This window comes from Pinus tabuliformis, chromosome 2_1, assembly GCF_031772625.1.
Source record: "Pinus tabuliformis cultivar Carrire ecotype Pingquan chromosome 2_1, CPIR1, whole genome shotgun sequence".
Classification (NCBI taxonomy): Eukaryota; Viridiplantae; Streptophyta; class Pinopsida; order Pinales; family Pinaceae; genus Pinus; species Pinus tabuliformis.
Window position 1 is genome coordinate 58,947,570 of NC_142299.1, and position 25,794 is coordinate 58,973,363.

Below are 25,794 nucleotides of genomic sequence, written 5' to 3' on the forward strand. Positions count from 1 at the left end.
CCCAGAGCTTAATTCATCATACACGACCCTCATAAGAGGGTTTCTGAACGACACCAAGTCGTTCTCGGAAGTCAGGAATTTGACCTTTCCTAGGGGCTTTGTCAAGATGTCAGTGACCTGTCCTCTGTACTGATATGTTGGAGCCCTATTGCTCCTTGCTGCATCATATCTCGAATATAGTGGTACCTGATATCGATATGCTTGGAGCGATCATGAAATACGAGATTCTCTAATAAATGGATCCTGCTCTGGTTGTCACACAAGATCACAGTGGTATCCAATGTAAATTCAAACATCTCACTGAAGAGTTTTCGCAACCAGACTACCTCATAGGAGGCCATGCTAGTAGCAATGTACTCTGCCTTGGTGGTGCTCAAAGCCACCGACTTCTGCTTCTTGCTCACCTAGGATATCGAGGCAGATCGGAAAGAGAAACAACACCCGGAAGTTCTTTTTTGATCTAACACATTTCCTGCTCAATCAACAACAGTATACCCAAGTAGTCTCACATCTTCGGCAGTGTATCTCAACCCATGAGTGATTGTGCCATGAAGATATCTCAACAGATTCTTGGCACCAATCCAATGTGAGTGGTGAGGCTCAACCATATGTTGACTCAATGTGTTGACTGCAGAGCATATATCCGGACGGGAGTTGACCAAGAACATTAATGCTCCGACGAGTTGACGATTGAACAGGTTCGGCAGCACTACCGCTTAACTTCTTGAAGTCAAGCTCCGTCGGGGTAGTTACGGGCTTGCAGTCCACCATGCCGAATCTCTCCAATGTCTTCACCACATATTTTCCTTGAGATAGAAAAATCTCCCGTGGTTTCTTCCAGATTTCCAGTCCTAGGAAATAGTGCATAAGTCCTAGGTCTTTCATCTCGAACTTAGAAGCCAGCTCCCTCTTACATTCATGAATGAGAGGGTCTGCACTTGTTAGAAAGAGGTCGTCAACATATAGCACTAGCATGAGAGGCTGGTCATCTATAACCTTAAAGTAAATGTTAGGGTCAGCTTCACTCCTAGTGAATCCCAGCTTCATCAAGTAGCTATCGATTCTCTCATACCATGCTCGGGGTGCTTGCTTTAGCCCATAGAGGGCCTTCTTCAACCTGCACACATGAGATTCTCGATCATAAATCTCAAATCCTTCGGGTTGCTCCACATAGACCTCCTCTTTGATCGAACCATGTAAGAATGCAGTCTTGACATCCATTTGATGTAGGTTCCATCCTTGTGAAGCAGCAAGGGCTATGATCGAGCGGATGGTGGTATATTGGGCAACAGGTGCAAATATCTCGTCATAGTCTATACCTTCCTTCTGGGAGAAGCCACGAGCGACAAAACGAGCCTTATACTTTTCCGCACTTCCATCAACTGCATGCTTTATCTTGTAAAGCCATTTTGAAGTGACAACTGCTTTGTCATGGGGTCTGGGGACCGCATCCCAAACACCATTTTTCATAATGGACTCATATTCGTTGGTCGTAGCATCCTTCCATACTTGATGCTTGACGGCATCTGTGAATGACGAAGGCTCATTTTGGATGATTGTGCTCATTATGGTTAGGTATGCCTGATACTTGTTCTGCTTCTTACTTTCACGAAAGGTTCCTCGGGGTACAATGTATCCTTCAGTATCATCAAGTGTCCCCCCTAAGCCATGAAGGCCTCTTACTATAAGAGGAAGGCTCTTGCGGAGGAGGATCAATAGGATTCATAGGTTCTTCCACATCGGGCATCATCTCATATTCGTTTTCCTTCGGTTCCCCGGTGTCAGCTTCTTTAGATCCCCTTAAAGTAGGAAGATTGTCTACTTTGCTAAGAGCCATATCTTCATCAAAGGTGACATCATGACTAATCTTGACTTCCCTTTGACCAACTACATAGATTCTATAGCCCTTAGTATTTTCGCTATAGCCCACGAAGATTCCTTTCTTTCCAGATGCACCCAATTTATTCCTTTTCTCTTTCGGCACATGAAAATATACAAGGCTTCCAAAAATTCTAAAATGAGATACGTCAGGTTTCTTACCGGTGAACATTTCTTCGGGAGTCTTGGAACCCAATGCTTGATGAGGGCATTGATTTTGTACATATACGACAATATTTGCAGCTTTGGCCCATAGAAACTTCAAAAGTCTTTGATTGTGGAGCATAGCACGGACAACTTCCACAATTGTACGATTCTTCCTTTCCTCGACACCATTCTGCTCAGTAGTATATGGTGTAGTAGTCTCCCTCTTAATGCCAACCTCTTTACAAAAGTCATGAAACTCATTGGATTCATATTCAGTTCCATTATCAGTCCTTAAGGTCTTGATCTTATTTTCGGTTTGATTCTTGATAAAGGCTTTGAAGTGTCAAAACCAGGAGAACACTTCATCCTTCTTCTTCAAGAAGTATATCCATGTCTTGCGAGAATAATCATCTTGCGAGGTAATATAAATATCCCCCCAAGGAGTTCATAGGCATCATATCGGATATGTCTGAGTGAACCAACTGCAATATATTGGAGGTCTTGCTTTGGCTTGAGGTGAATGGTCCCCTCTTGAGCTTTCCTTCGGCACATCCTGGACATACACCTTCTTGCTCTAATTTGAACTCGGGCATCTCGGTCACCATTTTTCTTACATCAGGTAGATATTTATAATGAAGGTGAGCAAACCTTTGGTGCAATAGTTCGGATTGAAGAGATGTGTCACAAGACATGACACCCAGTGGACTTCCTCCGACTTGATATAATGAATCAACTCGAAACCCAAGAGTAAAAGCATCTTTAAAGTTCATTTTCCATACGCATACCTTGCCATCGCTAAAAGCCACCTTGTAGCCTTTGTCTTCCATTGTCGAAATGGGCACCAGGTTCTTTTTGAGATCAGGTACATATAATACATCTTGTAAGTGAATGGTATTACCTTGATTCAATTGAAGAGTGACATTTCCTACGCCTTTCACGGGATATTTTGAATTATCTCCAAGAACAATTTCCAGGTTGGTTTCCTTCTCTATCAGATTATAGAGAGCTTCTTTGTAACTAGTGAAGTGCCTTGAGGCACCACTATCAATAAGCCAATTTCCCAGCGAGTCTGGGGGAGCAGTAGTAGATAGAGTAGCTAGTAGATAATATTCATCTTGCTTATTGTTAACAATGTTAGATTCATACCTCGAATTTCTTGCCTTCTTGAATGGTTGTCCTCTTGCTCGATTTCCGACACTTCTTTTACCTCTGCCATTTGACCTGCTATTCCTTTGATTTCCTTGAGAGTGATTTTGATCATCGTCCCGGTGTGAGTCCCTTTTATCAGGGCACTCCCTTGCATAGTGACCTGTTTTATTGCAATTGTAACATCGTCCTTTTCTTCCACCCTTAGGTCCAGCCTTTCCTTTGAATTTAGCCCCGGAATTGTTTCTTCTTTTAGTATGAGAAGAAAAGGCAGAGGGATGACCTTTAAGTATGGGCATTTCTTGCTCTTCCATCCTTGTTTCTTCTTGAATGCATCTGGCCATTAATTCCTCAAATCCAGGAATTACATTATTGTTGAGAAGAGTAGTCCTGAATATATACCATTCAGATGGTAGTCCTCCAAGAGTTGTGAGTGTCATTTCCCTGTCAGGAATTACTTCCCCAATAGATAGGAGATCGTTCTTGATCTCGGTGATTCTTAAGAAATATGCTTGCATACTCTCATCTTTGCCCTTCTTAATTTCCTTCAGCTTATTTTTAAGAAACAAGACTTGATTTGCATCATTAACTTTAAATAAACTCACCAGTCTATCGTAGATTTCCTTGGAGGTGTTCAGCTCGGAAACATAGGCCACCAAGCGCTTGTCGATAGAGTCCCGGATGATCTTCCTTGCTTTGACTTCTCCCTTGGTCCATTTGTTCCTAGCAGCAACGGATGCATTTGATGGAGGCTCAACAATTCCGCCTCTCACATGGTCCAACACTTCCTGTTCTTCTAATGTTAGATCGAGAGACATCTTCCATCTGTGATAGTCAAACTTCTCACAGAGTTTGTCTTCAGCAGGGAAGTGTGTTGAGGACCCCATGATTTATTTCAGATAGCCTTGCCAACCTTCTCTTTGGTGATTTCTCTTGCTCTTGCTCTTGCTTGGGCTTTGTCTTCACCTCAGCTCCAATACCATGTTAAATTATAGTATGTTCTATGCTTAGAGTGGTTTACTTATTTTTCTTCTTATTAGCCACAGATTAGCAATCGCATATACATTAAGTAAAGTGCAGATAGAACGTTAAATGATCAACAAAAAAAAGCCAAGACAAGAGACACAAGATGTCGCAGCGAGCCAGGGACAAACCCCAATGTGCGGAAACCCTTTGATCAAATCTTCTTTTATCTTCAATAGTTCAGCAGAGAGAAATAGTACAAAATCTGAATTCTGTAATTTTATATCAGCAGCAACAAACCCTAGATCAGCAAAGTCAAACTTGGTTAAACTAGCTGAAATTGACCTCTAAAATGTTTGGTCAATTTCCGGTCAACTTGTCCTCCAACAGCGTGAAGAAACAATCCTTGAACAGCCCCAAAAGTCTAGTCAATTTGCAGATTTTTGAAGTCAACTGCAGCCCTAAAATAGGGTAGTCAATACCGGTCAAACTAGAGGTTAGATCGCCTCGATTTTCATGCCAAATAATGCTGCCTGACTAGGAGAGGCAACCACACCCAATCCACACTTCTGGAAGGTCAACGCTGGTCAAAGAGATGACCTACTGCCCTAGCGTCCTTCTTTCTGTGTCTTCCTTGCCTTAGGACGTCTTCCCTTAAGCCACACGTGTGAGAGAGAGGCTCATTTTATGTGTAGGAGAGAGAGAGAGAAGATGAGTGAATTGGATTGTCCAAATGAGGAGAATGCTCCTATTTATATGCAAACGTTGAGGTTGAATAGACATGACTGTTGGGCTTCTGAGCCTACATAAGTTCGCTGGCTGACTTTAACAATTTGTCCATAATCAAAATAAATTCATATCTTCATAAATACTTATCGGAATCGGATGATCTTTAGATCAATCCTATACCTCTCGATGAGAGGAATTTAGAAAAAATATCAGAAGCTATAAATAAGGTGATCCACATGGAGTTTGGCCCTAGTTGCCAATTTTAACAACTCCAAAGGATGCTTTCACTAGTGAAAAGTCTCATGTGGCACATCTTCGTATCTTTGGATGTCTCACATATTCTTATATCCCTAAGGAGCAGAGGACGATGCTGGAACCCATGGTAGAGAAGGGTATCTCTATGGGTTACAACGAGACTTTGAAGGCCTATTGGATCTTCATTCCTTCTAAACAGAGAGTGGTGATTAGGAGGGATGTGAAGTTCGAGGAGAGGGCCTATCGGAGATCACGGGAGTATGATGAGAGAGAGTCACAAACTTCTCCTCAACAGGGAGGTCAGGTACAGGGAGCAGGACCTCAGGGTTTTGGATCGACTGATACAGGAGGTACTTCAGTGTCAGTGACATCTGGGGCACCAGTGGCGAGTTCACTGAGCACTTCTTTAGGGAGTCCACTGGTACAGAGTTCACATGGCACTTCAGCTGACACATGCACAGGTGCCAGTACAGGTTCTTCGAGGATAGGTGCTGGTACAAGCACACCAGGGTCAGTTGGCAGACCTTCAGGTTCACCAGACTGGGGGCAGAGGATGAGGTTCCCTATGGGGAAGCTTCTTTAGGGAAGAGGAGGCCCAAGTGGCTTCAAGACACCTTGAAGGAAGCAGAGTCTGTTGGTCCTCCGAAGAGGGTGAACAGGGAGAGTGTGCCACCTGAGCGATTTTGCAGTTATGTAGCCAAGGCTACCAGCATTGTTGACTTTGAGCCTACTAGCTACGAGGAGGCTGTCGGCTAGGAGGTATGGAGAGAGGCTATGGTGGAGGAGTATGCCTCTATCATTAAGAACAATGTCTGGGAAGTGGTGCCTAGGCCTGAGGGCAAGTCAGTTGTGACTTCCAAGTGGCTCTGTGTTGGGCTTCAGTTTTGATCTTATTTTGCTTTGAGAAACTTAACTAACCATCCATTTATCCCTTATTTTCACTCCATCCATTCCATTTTAATGAATATTTGATGTCTAATCAGGTATTTAGCTTTAATTTGTCAATTTCTAAAGTTTTTATAAAAGTTTGATTTTAAGTGCAATTTTGGCAATTTCAGAAATTCCCGTAATCACTTCATGGTTGATATGGATGCAAGCCACTTCAGCACGAATGGGATGCATGAATGGAAAGCTTGGGAACTAGGACCAAGCCACCTATGCTTGGTTCCAACAGATCGAGCTTTATTATGCCTTTTTGGAGCTAGTCAATCATGACTAGTCATCCAGAAATCCCATCTAAATAGGGCTGTTTTGGGATTCCAAGATATTAGTCATATTTCTTGGGATGAGGGAGGTGGATTCGACTTGGATAGGTGGATTAGAGTAGATATGTTTGTTAGAGTGATTTTAGATCAGTTGGTTTCATGAACTCCTTATTTAAGAGCCACACTTTGATGGCTCAACACACTTGACATATGATACTTTTATGCTGTAATATTTTTGGTTTGAAGACTTAAGTTGGAGACTTGTGTTACTCTCATTTTGCTGATCAATACATGGATGTTTAGCTGATATAAAGCTTCTGATATCATCTTCATAAGTGTGCAAGGCAAGGGTGGAGGGCCCCCACTCCAAGCTAAGTACACTTCCAAGTTAGACTAGATTTATTTCATTGCAAATCTAGTTGATGGTAGCTTTAGTTTTTCAAAGTCTTATTTCAGATTGCATCATGGTTATTCATAGTGATTGATTTCATTTGTTAATGGTTTATTCATCATCTAATTGAGTTGGAAAACAAGTGTTCAAGTTGGGCATTCCCTCTATGAAATGGTGAATCAGAACTAGTCTCTTTTGTTTACATGCAAATAGTTTGTTTCCATTTAGATTTATATCTTAAGATGAATGAGTTATGATGGAAAACTTTAAGTGTCTCTTAAGTTAAGAGCCTCTTTCATGTATAATTTATGCATCTTGAGTTTTTGGTTATAATCTCTAATTCATTAAGTAATAACTGAGGTGAAAGTGGATTTCTTGAGTTCAAGAACCCTTTCAATGTTTCCTCTTTTAAGCTGATTGAATCGGAGTTTTAAGATATATTTTCTCTTAGTTTTTAATCATTTATCTTTCAAAGTTTGATTATATTTGATCTTCACAAATAGTGAATTTGCCTCCAAGAATAAACAACCCGGATTGATAGTAAATAATTGTGTTAATTTAGGAACATAAATTAGCTCAACATTTTGGCGCCGTTGCCGGGGAGGCAAATATCGGCATAGTCAATAGAGAGATAAAATCCAAAATAAACAAAAACATTAGTTACATTTCATTTCTTTAATTATGTTTCTTTAGGCCTAGAAATAGAGATCCTAGAATTAGGTTTCCAAAACAAAACCCCCCAACAAAAACATAAAATCAAAAAAAAAAAAAAACTACAAAATCCATTTTCAACAACAAGATCTAAAAGATGATGTTAAAGAATAGGTTACAACACTACTCCATTCTTCAACATTCTTTCTCATCAAGTCCTTATGATCAAATAAATTTTCATGTCCAAAAATTCACTAAAGTATATTTTTCAAATTTGGATATGAGTTTACTTATGATCTTGTTACGAAAATGGATGCACTGGAAATTCTCTTATACTTGAGAGAATGAATTAGTTTTTTAAAATAGAATAGGATAGAATAGAATAAATAAACAAGTGGAATAAATTCGCAATAAGACTTCCATAATAAATTTGTTTCAAACAATTTCTTCAAATCATTGTTCAATATTCATTTGAAAGGACTACATGGCAAAATGCAGTAAGACCAAGCCTATTTTGGGTAACCATATAGGATCATTTTGAAATCATGGTTTATTTTACATATATCTTGAAATCTAGTTTTGAAATCCATTTTGAAGTTCTCAATTCATATCACAAATCAAAATGTGATCAAAATCAAAACTAGGTCTCAAGTGAAATGTTGAAAACAGAGTTAGTACAGCCTATATTTGAAGTGTCTAATGGAAACATTTTTATCTGAAATTCATAGGGAAGATAGCCCTTTGAATCTAGTTTCCAAATCAATTTGACTCACTTCAAGCAGGTATCATATGAAAAAGTTATTCTTGAAATACTAACTGTTTGTCGAAAAATCTGCATGGTGACAATTCTAGGTCTTGACTGTTCATTGGCATATTTGACATACCAAATCATCTTCTTTTCAAAACCTGTTTATATGGGAGATATATCTTCAAGTCTAGTTTAAGACACAATTTGAATCATCCCATTTGGAGGTGAAATGAAAACGTTATGCCACATTTAGTGACTGCATGTCTTCAAACCAGCATAGTAAAACTCTGCCTCCTAGGCCTGTTCATCACCAATTTTGTGATATCAAGCCTAAGAATTTTTAAAACCTGTTTCTACTGGAAATAAAAAAGTGAATCTACTTTAATATCCAAGTGGAATCACATTGATCTGATCTTTATCAAAGAAGTTACGCTTCAAATAGTGACTGTTGGTCTAGTTACAAATTCACAAGCAGCCCTATCAAACATGGCACTCCTTATAATTTTTACCATATCATTTTATATCATTTTGAAAACCTGTTTATACAGGAGGTAGCCATCTGAATTCACTTTAACTTGGCTTTGGAATCACTCTAATTGGATATAAAACAAATATTTTGTAAACAAAATACCGATAGGAGGTCTAGGCTGGCCACCACTCCTCAAAGCGGTAAATAAATGCATTTTGTTTGTATATCATATTTGGACTTGTTTTCTAAGCAATGCTTGTAATGATTTACATATATATTGGAAGAAGAGAGACTGTACAACTCTCTTCCTCCATCATCTAATGTTGAATTGCAGGCAAGTGCTATGTTTTTGCAGGTCATAGGAAGAATGAAGGAGTGAACTCCATGGATGAAGTAATTTTCAAAGTCAAATTCATGTTCCAGAATATGCATACAAATGTTCAAGTCAAAGCAAAGTGAAAATTCACCTGATGTTGAGCTCATTCAATAAAACTCAAACTCTTGAAGCTTGCTCTTCAATGTTGACCAACAACATCAACAAACCCTACAACATGATCGAGATCAAATCAAAAAGACATGACGACAATCATTAGAAGAAGCAGTCAAGTTTAGTACCATGTCAAGTCACATCAATCTCCAAAGAAGCCTTTCATATTGAATTCATATTGTTCATGATTTGTTCATCATCCATATTGTATGTTAAGCTCCATGACCAAGCATGTTGAAGTCCAACCTTACTACTACATCATGACTTCAATATAACCTATTTCCATAAGCTTTTCATACTTCCCAATTCCATTACACCCCACCTCATTTGTTGTAAATGGTCAGAGGCTGAAAGTTTATCATCAACCTATTAGTAAAGAGACATTCATGAAACAACTGGTAGAAGAATTATGACTGGAAATTATGGCTCTGCCATCTTCCAGTTCGGGAAAAAAAAAAAAAAAAAAAAAAAAAAAAAAAAGATATAAAAAAAAAAAAAAACAAAACATAAAAAATTGGTTTGCTGGTGAAAACCAGGCAACTGGCACCATGCAAACTCGAATTCATAGGGGAAAACCAGGGAAACCTGGACTCTATGAATTCAATATTCTTGTTTTACTATTCTCACATAATTTCAATGCAGGACCTTCCCACAATTGACTTGAGGACAAGTCAAACATTCATCAAGGGAGAGTCTTGTAGCAAGCTTTTAGCTTCCACAGCTAAGGTATTGTGTTGTCCACTTTGAACCTGAAGCAAATTTGTTGCAGCAGAACCTGAAGGGACCTGAGTTGAAACATCATTACAGAAGGTTGCAGCAGATCAAATCATTCTAGAAGCATTGCAGAGGGACCTGAGATGAAATAGTATTGCAGAGGGACCTGAAGCAAACTTAGTTGCAGCAGAACCAGATCAGAACCAACACAATATACCAGAAGCATTGCAGAGGGACCTGAAAGGAAAACATTATTCAAAGGGACCTGAACAATTCAAGAAATGGAGCATAGTGAACAAGGAGCAGTAATAAAAGTCTACTTTTTATCTATCCACAGCATTCAACATTCCACCTGTACAAACAGCATTCAACATTCCGCCTGTACAAACAACAGCAAGGGAGTATATTCATAGCCATTTTGTGCTTGAAATTCAAATTTTTTTTTAGAAACTTCTAGTTTTGATCTAATTGAAGTTAGTATCTGCAAATATTCATTGATATTCATTCCCAATATATACCCCACATTCCCTATTCATATTCCATTTCATTCACATAAATTTCCCTAGGTATTTTCCTTAAACGCAAAAGGATCAAACTGGGACCACTCTTTTCACCTGCACATAAACTCAGAGCATTAGCAATGGTCATAATTTTAAAAATGACCCCAATGGTCATTTTAAAATTATAAAATTATGTTATAAAGATTATGCGCTATATGGAATTCAAAAATCATTAAGTTTATGATATATGTTAATGATATATATCATAAGTTTATAAATGCGCTAACATATATGTTACAAAGGGAATATATGTTACAAAGGGAATATAACATACGCATATATCATTAACATATATGTTACAAAAGGGAATATAAAATGCGCATATCAAAAAGGAAAATATATAAATCAAATGCGTATATAAAAAGGGATATAACATAGTTATAAAGGGCCAAATGCGCATATCAAAAGGAATATCATATAGTTGCAAAGGGCCGAGGGTTCCCAAATGTGCATAAACTACAGAAATCAAATGCGCATATAATATTACAAAGGGCCGAGAGTTATTATAACAAAGAATATGGGTTGCAAAGAAATGATATATGGTGGAGGCCGTAAGCATTAGTGGGAGAATGGTATTCAAACAAAAATCATTGCAACCAACGATCATTACACCGTAAGCGGAGAATGGTTATACGATGGGTATAATCACAACGCAATTGCAATGAGCCAAAACGGTCATGAACTGACCGAGCCATTGGACCGATTAAAACAACAATCCCACCATTGTTTAAACCACAAATCCTCATTGCCATAGCTCAGAAAAATCATGTTTGAAGTCGCAGCACAGTAAAAGGAGAAAGGAGTGTGTTGAGGGAGATTTTAAAGGCAAAATCTGAGTCGTATGAGTAGAAGAAGCCGAGTTTTGCAAGCAAACAAGGTAAGAACTCGAGTTTATTTCGCTCGGCGACTGTAGATAGGGATGAGTTCGCCATTAACTCACAAGATTTCGTTGCTTTGACACCAGTTCGACTGACCGAGGAAGGAGGGATTTGAAGTGTTTGTTTGCATCCCACGCGGCCAGTGACAGTCAGGTAACACTAAAACCGGGATAACTCCAAGTCTGCAGCACGTATGGATAGATTAAACAGATTTTTATGCGTAAATAATGGTGTAGAACAGCGGTCAACAATCCAGCATTTAAGTTTAAAACATTGCATGCATAACACGATAGGCATTTTGAATTAAATGTGGAATCTAATGCATCAAACGCGGAGAGTTGGTTTGAATGCCGAAATGCCAAGGGTTGTGTATATATGAGCGTTAAACCATTGTTGCATTTAACCTTCATTTTGCTGCGCGCTAAGTCTCTGTCATATGCATGTGAATACGTGTTTGCTGCGCGCAATTGTCATTGGCTGCCAACAGAGGAACGCATTAAATCAGAGTGTTTGTCATATGTGTTTTGGAATGCGTTAAATCAGATTGTTGAGTGCTGTTGTATGTGTATGGGCTGCCAAACCAAGAACGCATTGGTATATGCCGAGAAGGGTGGATTGTTAAATAAAAGAACAGAGGAATGCTGTAGATTGTGTATATGCAAAACAAGTCAAATGTATTCATGCCATAATGCGCCCTGTGTATCGAAATTTTAATGCATTTGTGCCATATTCAGAAGATTGAAAGACGTAGGAGTGCCTGCATACATGCTATGTTGACTGCAGAACTGAGTTGAATGTCAAATTTGCATTGTTTGTGCCTTGAGGCCGAGAGTTTTATAGTCTGAGTTTTAAATTTTTTTTTTTTTTTGTTTGACATTTGTTATAAGCAGTGAATATGATGAGGCCGAGCGAATGTGATTAGTCCTCTAGGCTTATAACTCTGTCAATTGAATCCTTGTGCAGCATTTGCTATATAACACAGTCATATTTTTGTAAAAAAATGATGAAAAGGATTAGGCCGAGAATGTTTTGGAATATTTCTTGAGAGGCCGAGAGTAATTTACCACATTATACAGTCAATTTTCTTGAGAATTTGTTGCAAGGCCGAGAGCAATTTGTTGCATTACACAGTCATTTTTTTTGTGAAAAATGATAAAATGGGATTAAGCAGAGAATGTTTTTGAGGATCTGTTGAGAGGCCGAGAGCAAAATTTTTCAAATTTTTGTTCAAATACACAGTAACACATGTTATTTTGAGATTGAAAAAAAAACATGGTTATTGCTGCATGTGTATTTACTTTTCAAAAACAAACAGAGAGCAGTGTATTGATAGAAGATATTCAGGGGTTGTTTGCCTTAAACAGGGAATTGAAACAGTGCTTGTGCAGAGGAAAGACAGCAAAGGTTAAAGAAGACAGAGTCAAACAGATTAAAGTTGAGTCAGAGGGGGAAGGTAAGCCTCGTTGCTTCTACAATTTCATTTAAAAACAATAGTCATAATTTTTGTTAAAATGAAGTTAGTAACAGCAGAGGATTATATTGATTGGTTCACAGAAATCATGACAAACCGAGTAGAACCAAGATTTCACATAGAAAGCTGGGGAAAAGAAACTGTAGAAAAACTGTATCAGTCGGGAATGATAGGATTTCTACAGAAGTTTAATGGCCATACATGAGACTGAAACATATGTCATGTCTGTTCCTAGGAATTCTCCTAGAAAACCAGAAGAACAGGATATAGCACCAGAACCCCTTGAAAGGGATTCCATATATAATGATGCAGGAGAATCATTAATGAAAACCACCCAGGATTTTGAAAAGGAAATTAATTTGGCCAAAATCCAAGACTTAACTGATCAGATAGAAATAAGCAAAATTGTGGAAAAGCAATTAAAATCAGAGAATAAGGCACAGAAAAGGACAATGCAAAACTAATGAAAACAAATGAAAAATTACAAGAAGAAATAAGCAGGTTGAAAAGGAGAAATGAATTGCTTTCCAAACAGGCATTCCAATGGTTAAAGGATAAAAACATGTGGAAAGCTAAATATGAAAAACAAAAGGTTAAAGCAGCAATGTTAAAGGCAGGGCAGGAATCAGAATTTGATTGTGTGAACAGGGAAACAGCTACAGGTACAGCATCCACTTCAGAGGGCAGAAGGTCCAAGAGGAGCAAGCAAGCATGGGGACATGCTTGATCATAAGCATGGGAGAGATGTTGGGCTTCAGTTTTGATCTTATTTTGCTTTGAGAAACTTACCTAACCATCCATTTATCCCTTATTTTCACTCCATCCATTCCATTTTAATGAATATTTGATGTCTAATCAGGTATTTAGCTTTAATTTGTCAATTTCTAAAGTTTTTATAAAAGTTTGATTTTAAGTGCAATTTTGGCAATTTCAGAAATTCCCGTAATCACTTCATGGTTGATATGGATGCAGGCCACTTCAGCACGAATGGGATGCATGAATGGAAAGCTTGGGAACTAGGACCAAGCCACCTATGCTTGGTTCCAACAGATCGAGCTTTATTATGCCTTTTTGGAGCTAGTCAATCATGACTAGTCATCCAGAAATCCCATCTAAATAGGGCTGTTTTGGGATTCCAAGATATTAGTCATATTTCTTGGGATGAGGGAGGTGGATTCGACTTGGATAGGTGGATTAGAGTAGATATGTTTGTTAGAGTGATTTTAGATCAGTTGGTTTCATGAACTCCTTATTTAAGAGCCACACTTTGATGGCTCAACACACTTGACATATGATACTTTTATGCTGTAATATTTTTGGTTTGAAGACTTGAGTTGGAGACTTGTGTTACTCTCATTTTGCTGATCAATACATGGATGTTTAGCTGATATAAAGCTTCTGATATCATCTTCATAAGTGTGCAAGGCAAGGGTGGAGGGCCCCCACTCCAAGCTAAGTACACTTCCAAGTTAGACTAGATTTATTTCATTGCAAATCTGGTTGATGGTAGCTTTAGTTTTTCAAAGTCTTATTTCAGATTGCATCATGGTTATTCATAGTGATTGATTTCATTTGTTAATGGTTTATTCATCATCTAATTGAGTTGGAAAACAAGTGTTCAAGTTGGGCATTCCCTCTATGAAATGGTGAATCAGAACTAGTCTCTTTTGTTTACATGCAAATAGTTTGTTTCCATTTAGATTTATATCTTAAGATGAATGAGTTATGATGGAAAACTTTAAGTGTCTCTTAAGTTAAGAGCCTCTTTCATGTATAATTTATGCATCTTGAGTTTTTGGTTATAATCTCTAATTCATTAAGTAATAACTGAGGTGAAAGTGGACTTCTTGAGTTCAAGAACCCTTTCAATGTTTCCTCTTTTAAGCTGATTGAATCGGAGTTTTAAGATATATTTTCTCTTAGTTTTTAATCATTTATCTTTCAAAGTTTGATTATATTTGATCTTCACAAATAGTGAATTTGCCTCCAAGAATAAACAACCCGGATTGATAGTAAATAATTGTGTTAATTTAGGAACATAAATTAGCTCAACACTCTGCAAGATCAAGCATGCCGCGGATGGCAGCATTGAGAAGTTCAAGGCGAGATTTGTGGTTAGAGGGCTCTCACAGATAGAGGGAGTTGACTATGATGAGAACTTCGCTCCTGTAGCTCAGTACACTTCTATCTGGTCCCTTATTTCAATTGCTACAGAAATGGGTTGGAAGATCCAACAGATGGATGTGAAGACCACATTTTTGAACAGAGTTATAGAGGAGAAGGTGTATGTTGAGCAGCCATACGACTTTGAGGTACTTGGGTGGGAGACCTAAGTATGCCGGTTGAGGCGAGCACTCTACGAACTTAAGCAAGATCCGAGAGCTTGGTATTCGAGCATTGATACTTACTTGCAGCAGATCGGTTTCACGAAGAGTGATGCAAATCCTAACCTATACTGCATTGTTGTAGGGGATGATCAGCTTATTCTTGTGTTGTATGTTGACGACTTGTTCATTACTGAGGTAGAGAGACTGATTAGTGGTTGCAAGGAGGATCTTTCTATGGAGTTCGAGATGAAGGACATTGGGTTGATGCATTACTTTTTGGGGCTTGAGGTGTGGCAGGAGGAGGGGCATATCTTTCTGGGGCAAGGGCAGTATGTTGTGGATGTGTTCACATGGCAGACTGTAGACCCATGTCTACACCTAGGATCACTAACTGGAAGAAGCTTCATGCTTCAGATTGTAGTTTGGTGGATCCCACATTGTATAGGCGACTTATTGGGTCCTTGATGTGTCTAGTCAACACTAGGCCAGATATATGCTTTTTAGTGAACACACTTAGGCAGTTCATGGTTGAGCCCAGGAAGGTGCACTGGGTAGCTGCAAAGCACATTCTTCGCTACATGCAAGGGACTGTTGATTATGGTTTGGACTATAGGCGGGGAGATGGAGTGAGGTTGCCAGGGTACACAGATTCAGATTGGGCAGGCTGTGCTTCTGATAGGAAAAGCACTTCACGGTGTTTGGTAGTTGTGTTGTGGTTCAGTCGAAAGCAAAAGTCAGTTGCTTTGAGGTCTTCCGAGGCTGAGTATATGACTTCTAGTCAGGCTAGTTGTGAGGCCATTTGGCTTCGCAAGTTGTTGTATGGCCTATTTGATTAGGTGTTGAGACCGACGGTTATTCATTGTGATATTTAGAGTTGCATTAAACTCACAAAGAATCCGATGTTTCGTGACAGGTCAAAACACTTCGCCATCAGATATTATTTCATCAGGGACTATGTTCAGAAGGAGGCAGTGAAGCTGGAGTATGTGTCAACGGATGAGCAAGTGGCTGATGTTCTCATGAAGTCCTTGCCAAGAGGCAAGCATGTCCATTTCAGGGACAAAATGGGTGTGGTGAGAAACACTTTCCTTAGTAAGAGGGAGTGTTGATTTTTAATGTACCTTGGACAAGTGGTTTCCCATGGGTTAGTCTCTACCTAGGGAAAAGTGTCCAAAATAATTCTTTATAAAGTGAAAGTGACTTTATAAGTGGTAAAGTCAATGTTAAATTACAAAGTGAAAAGTGACTTTAGACATAAAGTACAATGTGGGTACTTTATTTAATGGGCGAGTTAAAAAATAGAAAGTGAGAATTAAATGCACATTTATTCTCATCCCTTGATCTAAATGAATCTGAGCCATTAGATCTTAGGGTTGCCCAAAAGTCATTTAGGGAAAAAAAAGGGGAAAAGAAAAAAGAGATTGCATTCATTCTTCATGAGCAGATTGTAGAAAGGAGGCTGAGAGCTGGAGAAAAGTTCTGAAGGAGAAATTTGTTGCAACAAGCTGATGGAGTGATGTCTCGACAAAGCTAGGCATGGAAATCAAGGTTTAGAAGACAACAGAAGGTACAATACCAACAACATTGAATGCTGTGAGTTGCACACCGTTCGAGAGAAGTTTTTGATTTTTTTTGGAAAAAATCCGTACACCGGTACAGAAGTCCATACAGTCATATCTGTACAGTACATATTTTCAACTTCAAGTGGGCACAAAAATTGAGGCAAAGTGGGCACGGTTTTCAAGGAGTTTTGGGCTGAAGAGATAACTTGTATTTTACTGTTTTGTTTTGTCTGCAAATGTATTTTTCCTGAACTTGAAAGATAAATAAATTTGAAGAGCTCTCTAACAGGTTTTCCTCGGAAAAGATTGAAGGGGTTTTCCCTGGGTCTAAGTTGACCAAAAATATGTGTATTTTCTATGTGTGTTGTTGGTCTGGTTATGTCCATATTTATTTTCAGCATGTGTTGACAATCCCATGTCTTTTAATCTGAAAATTACATTTCCAGAATTCTATATGTTGAATGTATGTTTATGGGAAAGGGCATTTAACTGAATGGGAGTGATAAGATGAGATTAAAACCGGGTTGGGATTGTTGGAATTTTTATTTTTTTTTGTTATCAAATTTCAACAATCTTTTCTTTGTTTTTTTCTTTGCTTGTTTGCATGTGTTCTGCGAGTGCCCTGTTTGATGTGAAATCCAACATCTAAAGGCGGTATTTTCAAAATCTAACTACTGTGTCCATTTGAAGTCTTGATGTGTTGGGTTATTATGATCATGAAGGCCTTTGCTTAAATCCATCTTCACACATATGCATGCAAAAGTGAAGATACCTTTGACCATTCTTTCTCAATTCATCTTTAGGAACCTTCCCAAAGAGTTCCCAATGCCTTCCAGGACCTGGTGGTGCCAAAAGGGGAGCAAAAGATTATGTAACCCTACCCAAACCGACATTTTGTAACCACCATTCAGTTTGATAACCAAAAAGACTTTGATTAAGTCATAAATGAAGGACCACTTATAAAGTCATTTTCACTTTATAAGTACGTTTGGAGATTCCATTATATTCCAGTGTAAGTAAGATATTTAAAGCTTGATACAAAACTAATCTTGAAATGAATTTTATTGTTTCCACTTACTTTAGGAGGCTAACATTTTGGGGATTAAGATATTAGTCAACGAAGTATTAAGTTGTGACGGCACCTACTTTATTTCTACAAGAAGAAAGTCAGGTTTAAATATAATACTGACATCAGTATATGCTATGTTCTGCTGTATTTTATAGATTATTTCTTAAGGAATAGATATTCAATTCTGTCAGAACAATTGAAGTCAGTGTGTAAAAAATTTGAATAGAAACTAAGATTAGAGTATGTACTAATGATGTCATGAATTTCTCGAATTATCTGCAGGTGGTTCGAGTTTCTGATGTTGTATCAGTTGGACAGAAACTCTCAGTGATGTGCATTGAAAGAGATCTCAGGGGCAATGTAAAGGTCTCGCTGAAAGCTATGTTATCAAAAAAAGATGTAGAACCTATGAAGTTTTCAGCAGGAGGATCTGCTATGTTATCAAAAAAAGATGTAGAACCTAAGAAGTTTTCAGTAGAAGGATCTGCTATAACATTCGTTGAGAGATCTTTGTCTACTTCAAATCCAGCAGGGTGCAATGTGTCTGTCATTGATTCTACTACCAATTCTGTATCAGTTAGCAGTAATAATTGTTTAGAAAATCAAGCCTCAGACAGTAGCAGCCAGCAGACAGATGTTAATTCTCTATATTCATCTGAAGTAGTCTTAATTCGGAGTGCTGAGGAATGTGATGCAAAAAGAGTGTCTGAAGGTACTACACAAAATAAAAACAAGCAGACCTTACAAAAAAATTCTCAATCTAGACCAACCTCCCAAGATCGAGGTGTGCAAAAACTGCAAAAGAAAACTAAAATTGCACGTGCAGGGGAAAATAACATTGGTGAAGTACATGACAGCATGGTTATGGTTGGTCAATTTGTGCAGGAACTGCAAAGGAAATCTAAAATTACACGTACAGTGGAATCTAAGAGTGGTGAAGTATATGATATATCAGATATGGTTGGAAAAAGTGTGGGGGAACTCGAAAAGGAAACTAAAATCAAACGTACAGTGGAAACTAAAAGTGATGATGTAAATGACATACCAGTTATTATCGGGAAGAGCTATAAAGTTAGTGTGCAGCAGATACGAAGTCATGGTCTAGTCCTTCAGCTGGATGGTGGAGTTAGAGGAATGCTTCGGTTTGAGGTATTTTTAGAACTTAAATCCCTGTTATGTATATTCTTATTTTACAGAGAAAATAAATCCCTGACTTATAATGTTCAATGTTTTGCATACTAATTGTCTGGCTTTCAAGGAACTGTTGTTTCTGTGTGACCAAGGGGAGGTCCTATCTTCTTTCAGAATCTAACAGGAGAAAGAAAGATCCAAAAATAAAATGTTATTGGTCAAGTTCTACATTGTTGGCTTGGAAAATGCATTGGATTTTAAATTCATTGCAGCGTGTTCAACTAGAGTCTTAGTGATCTTATTTTATGTTCGGTTCATAGCGAGGCTTCATCCTTAGTGAGCAATCTCAATGAATATAGCTAAAAGACATAAAATCCTGAACAATCTTGAATAATTTTATATTTGTTTCCCTCATAAACTGTCTGTTCTCATCAGTTTTATGAAATAAATTATTATTTGTCTCTGCACATATACATGAACGTTATTTTCCTAGCAATGGCATTGTACAGAGATGCATTCCTCATTAATTCTCTTTTGTCCTCTTACATAACCTAGATAGAAAGCCTCTTGCTGATTCTTTCTTGTAGTAATTCTTTGGCAGTTCTTTCCCAAGTTTTGCTACTGAGAATTTTATGCAGTAACTCATAATTATGCCTTAATTGTTATATCTTAAGCCACATTGTTATAGTGGTCACAGTATTATAAATTGTCAACATACTTTTAAAAACCAGAACCAGGTTTCGAACCAGCCATCTATCTAACTGGGTCTGGAACTGGAACTGGATCAAACCAGATAGAACTGGATTCAGTGAACCAGATTTGAAAAAAAGATATAAAATAATTATTTTTAATGAAAAAAATAATTTTAAGATTTCAAGCTATGATTCCAAACCATTAGAGACAAAATATGCAAAGTTTGCTTATCTATATACCCCATGTAAGGGTGAATATATGAAAATGACAGAGTGCAATAAATATCAACAACAAAATACATAATTGATGAGGCTTTAAGTGGCCTCGAGAGTCCTAAAACAATGCTACAAGTCATTGGGCCACTGGCCTAATACTAGTCATTGATCTACTGTTATGAAAAAAAATATATAAAAAAGCTATAAATAATTATAAATAATAACAATCATAAATAATGAATTAGTAATAATTATTATTTAAGAGTCATGTCTCTAAGGACATGAACATTTGTGAATGGGTTGCTACCTAGGTATATAAGTGGGACCCTCAGTTGTTTTGTGCATTTCTTGTATATTATCTTACGATGGATACTTTTATATTTCAGATATACTGAATCTCTCTGCTGTGTATATGAACTTTGTTCGAAACATTGGTATCAGAGCCACATTCTCCGATCTAGGCCTTTGGCCGTTGAAATTTGTCAACCTTGTTGCCGTTGAAGTGTTTCGCTAAAAGATCATATAAAAAAATTAATTCAAACTAAAATCGTATATGAAAAAAGAAAAATGAAACAAAAGAAACCCAAAAATATTATATAACAAAAATAATATAGATAGAAAACAAAAACAAAAAATAAATTAATAAATTAAAAAAATATCAATTTAAAAAAAGGATTGGACTGGCCCGATGTTCGAACAACCAACCGCCAAAGCCGTTTTCTGCTGTCTTCACTATCACATACTTGCCGCCCAATTAGTCTGTGCATTGTGGCAACTACACACAGCAGCTGTTGCTGTAGGAATTTACAGGGTAAGTTCCTCAGAAAGAACACCAAAAGGACACCGCTCACAACCAGATCTCAAATCAATACACCAGTGTTTTTGACGTGGTTAAAACCCTCAAAGTGCAAGGAGGGAAACAGTCCACGGCCTGTCCCAACGTGGGTACTACAGGCACTTTATTAATCAAAGAATGAAAATTTACATAAGCTTCTCTCATGCACGGATTACCCGAACAATGACCCTCCATGCGCTTTAAATAGAACTCATGGACCAATCGGGTGTCAAGCCACGGATCAAGTGTCGGTAATACCGAGGTGAGAGTGAACCGTCGGATCACTACATATCATGACCGTCGGATTGTAAGTTACAAAATGTACAACGGTAAAGAAACACACTTTACCTAACTCTAACCTAACTCTATACTAGACCAAGTTGAACTTAACTATATCCTATGTGTCGGAATCAGTGTTGCAGGAATCGCCCCCCCCCCCCCCCCCCGGATCCTAGGCCGGAATCGCGTCCCGTACGGAAGCGTTCCGGAACCTCCAGGCGAAGCGCGATTCCGAAATTGATGAAGCGCGATTCCTGTTTTTTTATGCGATTCCTGGAAAAGAGGAAGCGTTGGCCCGGATCCGCGCTTCGGAGGGCGCTTCGGGCCTCCGGAAGCGCCTCGCTTCGGCCCGGAAGCGCACGCTTCACGAGCTCCGGATCCGCGCTTCTGGAAAAGCCCGCGGGTGCAGCAATGTAACTCGTTTTTTTTTTAATTTTTTTTTAAATTTAACTTGAGTTTGCATGAGGGGGTGGGTTAGGGTGAGGTTAGGGTGGGTTTAGGGTGAGTTTAGGGTGAGTTTAGAAAAGAATAAAGCCCCCATTCTCTTCTCATTTTATCACTTTGAGTTTATGAGAGTTGGAGAAGAGAAGAGAGGAGAGGAGAAGAGAAGAGAGGAAAGGAGAGGAGAAGAGAGGAGAGCTTGGAGGAGTGAAGAAGGAGGAGCTAGGAGAAGGAGGAGGAGCTTGGAGCAAGAGTTTGGAGGACTTCATCTACAAGAGCTAAAGAGGTAAGTTCAAACTCCAAACTCCCTTGTTTTTTTGAAAAAAAAATTGTATTTTTCTCCTCCCTCTCCTACTCTTTCCCATTGTTTCTACTTGCTCCTTTATTTACAGGTTGTCCACCACCTATATCCATATTCCAAGATGGTGTTCTTTTGGCTTCTATGTATCATTCCACTCTTGGTTTTAATGATGGCAAGGGTGAGGAATAGAGGGGAAGAGGAAGGGGATGAACTTGGTCCTAATAGTAGTGACCCAATGTATGATGAGGAGGAAGGGTTTGAAGAGGAAGGGGATGAACTTGAAGAGGACACTGAAGCACAAGATGGGAAAGGTACATCAAATCCCTTGTGGAACTATGTGACCAAACTTGAAGGGGGAAAGGGTGGTGGATCTTACAAATGGATGTGCCCTCATGATTGTCATGGAGGAAAACCATATACGGGTTCATATACCCATCTGAGGAGGCATTTTTGTGGGGTGCTAGAGAGTGATGAAAAAAAGGGTTCTGTGGGGGTAGCCATTTGCCTAAAAATTTCAAGTGAACAAAGACAAAAATACATCAAAATAGAGATGGCTGCACAACAAAAAAACAAGAACCAAAAAACTCATTCAGAATCAAGTGCAACCTCTAAATTTGGTAGTTGCCCATCTCCTTATGGTACTTCTGCAACCTCTGGAGGTAGAAAAACAATAGCGGATTTCCTTAATGTTACTGGGAGGGATGATGTGGATGGAAAGGTAGTCCGTTTTCTTTGTGCTTGCGGTGTACCATTCAATGTGCTTCGCTCTCCCTATTGGCATGACATGGTAAAGGCCATCAATGAAGCCCCAAAAGGATACAAGGCCCCCAACTATGAGAAAGCTAGAACAGTGTTATTAGAAAGAGAAAAAGCTAAGGTTCAAAGAGCTTTGACACGTTTTACACATGAGTGGGTGGATTATGGGGTATCCATTGTATCAGATGGGTGGACAAATATTAGAAACCAACATTTGATAAATGTTCTTGGTGTTTCTTCTAAGGGTGCAGTATTTATTGCATGTCATGACTCCTCCTCCATCAGTGCAACTGCACAAAACATTGCAGATCTCCTATTGAAATCAATCAAAGATGTTGGTCCGAATAATGTGGTTCAAGTGATCACAGATAATGCAGCAAATTGTAAGGCAGCAGGAAAAATTATTGAGCGTACTCATCCACACATCTTTTGGTCTGGGTGCCTGGTTCACACATTGAACCTTTTGATGCATGATATTGTGAAACACAAAGAATGTGGGTGGATTGCTGAGGTTTACAGGAAAGGGAAGCAGCTCATTAAATTCATCACAGGGCATACAAGGGTAAACTACTTCTATGGCACTTACTCCAAGTTGCAATTGCTTAAAATTGCAAAGACAAGATTTGCTAGTTATTACCTCACCTTTAGGCGGCTAGTGAAGGTGAGACAAGCTTTAACTAATCTGGTGTGTGCTGAAACATGGGATGAAATTAACCAGTGTACAGATGGTGCTACTGCTAATGTAGTCAAGGACACTGTTCTTGACACTTACTTTTGGTCACAGGTTAAATATGTTTTGCAATTCACCAAACCAATTTATTACATGATCAAGTTTGCAGATTCAGATCGACCAGTAATTGGGGAGGTGTATGAGCAAATGGATAGCATGTTGGGGCAGATTAAAGACATTGTTGAGCCTAGAGATACCACCTTGTACAATTATATTCGTGAAGAGGTGGAAAAGCGATGGGATATGCTAAATGTTCCATTGCATGCATTAGCATATGTTTTGACACCTAGGTACTATCATCCATCATGGCTTTCAAAACCAGCACCTGGGGGGGGAAGCAGGAAAAAACCACACCAAGATAAAGAGGTTCACGAAAAATATATGGCTGCATTGAGTAGATTAATCCCTGATAATGAGGAGGCTGCATTGGTACGGAGACAGGTGAGCAACTATACGCTCAACACTGGTCCATTTGGGAGCATGCATTCAATTGAAGATCGAGAGCATTTTTCTGCTCTTGAGTGGTGGAACATGCATGGAGGGCCTACTCCACTTCTACAGAGTTTGGCATTGCGGGTGCTATCACAGGTGGTAAACACTTCTTCTGCAGAGAGGTGTTGGAGCTCTTATTCTTTCATCCACAGTGTTAAAAGGAACAGGTTGAGTTTAGACCGGGCAGAGAGCTTGGTTTATGTTCATTACAACTTGCGATTGTTGTCCCATTACTGTGAAGATGCAAAGTCTAATAAAGACTTGGTGACTTGGGACAAGCATCCAGAGGAGTCCAATTTGGAGGATGGAGTGTTGCAACTAGAGCAATTAGAGGATGCTCTCCTGGTATGTCCATTGTGGTATGAATTTTCCAATTTTCCCTTATAAAGCATTTCTCTAATTCATGTTTTTAATTTTTTTGTTAACTAGTGTTTTTTTTTTTTGCATGAATTTTTTGAGCGATTCTAGGATGATGATGACCGTGTTGATATGCCACCACCCCCACCCCCATCTGGTCCTAGGTTCCATGGTTCAACACCAACAGCAGGGGGTTCTTCTTCATCAGTTCCAGTGCCACGACTTACACAGGGACCATCTTCTTCATTGCCACCACGTGGAGGCACGCCATCACGTTCTATTCGTGGTGGAAGGAGGAGAGATTAGTAGATATATTCACAATCTACTTCTTTTTGTCATAGTCTATAGATTACTCATTAGACTTGTAGACTTGTGAATTTGAATTTTGAACCTTTTTGGCTTGGCGGTGACCAAGTGACATATTTTGTAAACATTATTATTTGAATTTTGGACATGACAAATGTTGACAGTTGCTCACTTGCTAGATAAATCATAATATGCTCTATGTTTTATGTTTTATAATATGCTTAAATGTTTTATGTTTTATAATATGCTTAAAAATTTGATGTATGTTTGTAATAGCTAGAATATAGATGATTGTTGTACATACTAGTAACTACAATGGAATCATGGATGCCATATCTATCTTGATTTATGCAAAAATATGCATGTTTTCATGTCTTCTACAATTAATTTGGTATTTGGGATGTTTGTTTTGAGTATAAATGCAAAAAAATATATAAAAATATATATATATATAGCAGACGCTTCCGCGGACGCTTCGCTCCCTAGATTTTTGGAAAATGACGCTTCCGCGCTTCGCGCTTCCGCTTCGCTCCCGCTTCGTGCAACATTGGTCGGAATATCCTAACATCCCCCCTTAAGAACAACTTGGGATAGGATTGAAGGATTTACAAATATGACACAATAGGAGAAGGAAGGAGGCACTAGAGCCTATCCCCCCTTAGTGACAACTTCCTGAACTCCAAGCATATATCGAAGTTTAGTGAACTTCGCCTCTGTGAGAGCCTTTGTGAAGATGTCTGCACCCTGATCATCTGTTGGACAATATTGCACTTCAAGAACATGGTCATGAATGAGCTTTCTGATGAAGTGCATGTGTAGTTCAATGTGTTTGCTGCGCTGATGCTGGACTGGATCTTTGCATAGCTGAATGGCACTTTGATTATCACACCAAAGTGTGGTTGGATGCTGCTGCTCAAAGCCAAACTCTGATAGGATCTGACGAAGCCACAAGGCTTCCTTACTAGCTTCCACGGCACCACGATACTCTGCTTCTGCTGACGAAAGAGAAATGGCAGCCTGTTTCTTACAAGCCCATGTAATAGGTCCTGAACCAAGAGTGAAGACATAACCGGCAGTAGACTTCCGATCATCAGGGTCACCAGCCCAATCAGAATCAGTGAAACCAACTAACAGAGGAGCTGCTTTGGCACTGTAATGAATCCCAAACTGTACTATACCTCGAACATAACGAAGTATTCTTTTAGCTGCTTTCCAATGACTTTCACGGGGGTTTTGCATAAAACGAGCAACAAGACCAACAACAAAGGAAAGATCAGGACGAGTATGGGTTAAATACAAGAGTTTTCCGACAAGTTGACGGTATAAGGTAGCATCAACTTCAGGAGAAGTACAAGAGACTGAAAGTTTGACTCCAGACTGAAAGGGAGAAGGGGCTGGCTTACAGTCTTCCATGTGAAAATGACGAAGAATATCGCAAGCATACTTGGACTGGGAAAGGAAAATACCCTCCTGGGATTGCAAGACTTGAAGACCGAGAAAATAGTGTAAGTGTCCTAAGTCTGTCATTTCAAATTTCTTTTTAAGGCTGGACTTCACATGGTTTATAAGGTTGGGATCACTACCAGTAAGAATAAGATCATCAACATA

General features: G+C 38.8%; 1 protein-coding gene across 1 annotated transcript in view; it reads left to right on the forward strand.

The window, feature by feature from the left end:
* Positions 1 to 25,794, forward strand: part of LOC149198770 (polyribonucleotide nucleotidyltransferase) — a 445,102-nt gene that overhangs the window by 375,019 nt on the left and 44,289 nt on the right. The window contains 2 exon segments of the mRNA XM_089400351.1: positions 14,740 to 15,004; positions 17,933 to 18,799. Of these exon segments, the coding sequence (XP_089256477.1) occupies positions 14,740 to 15,004; positions 17,933 to 18,799 (1,132 nt within the window).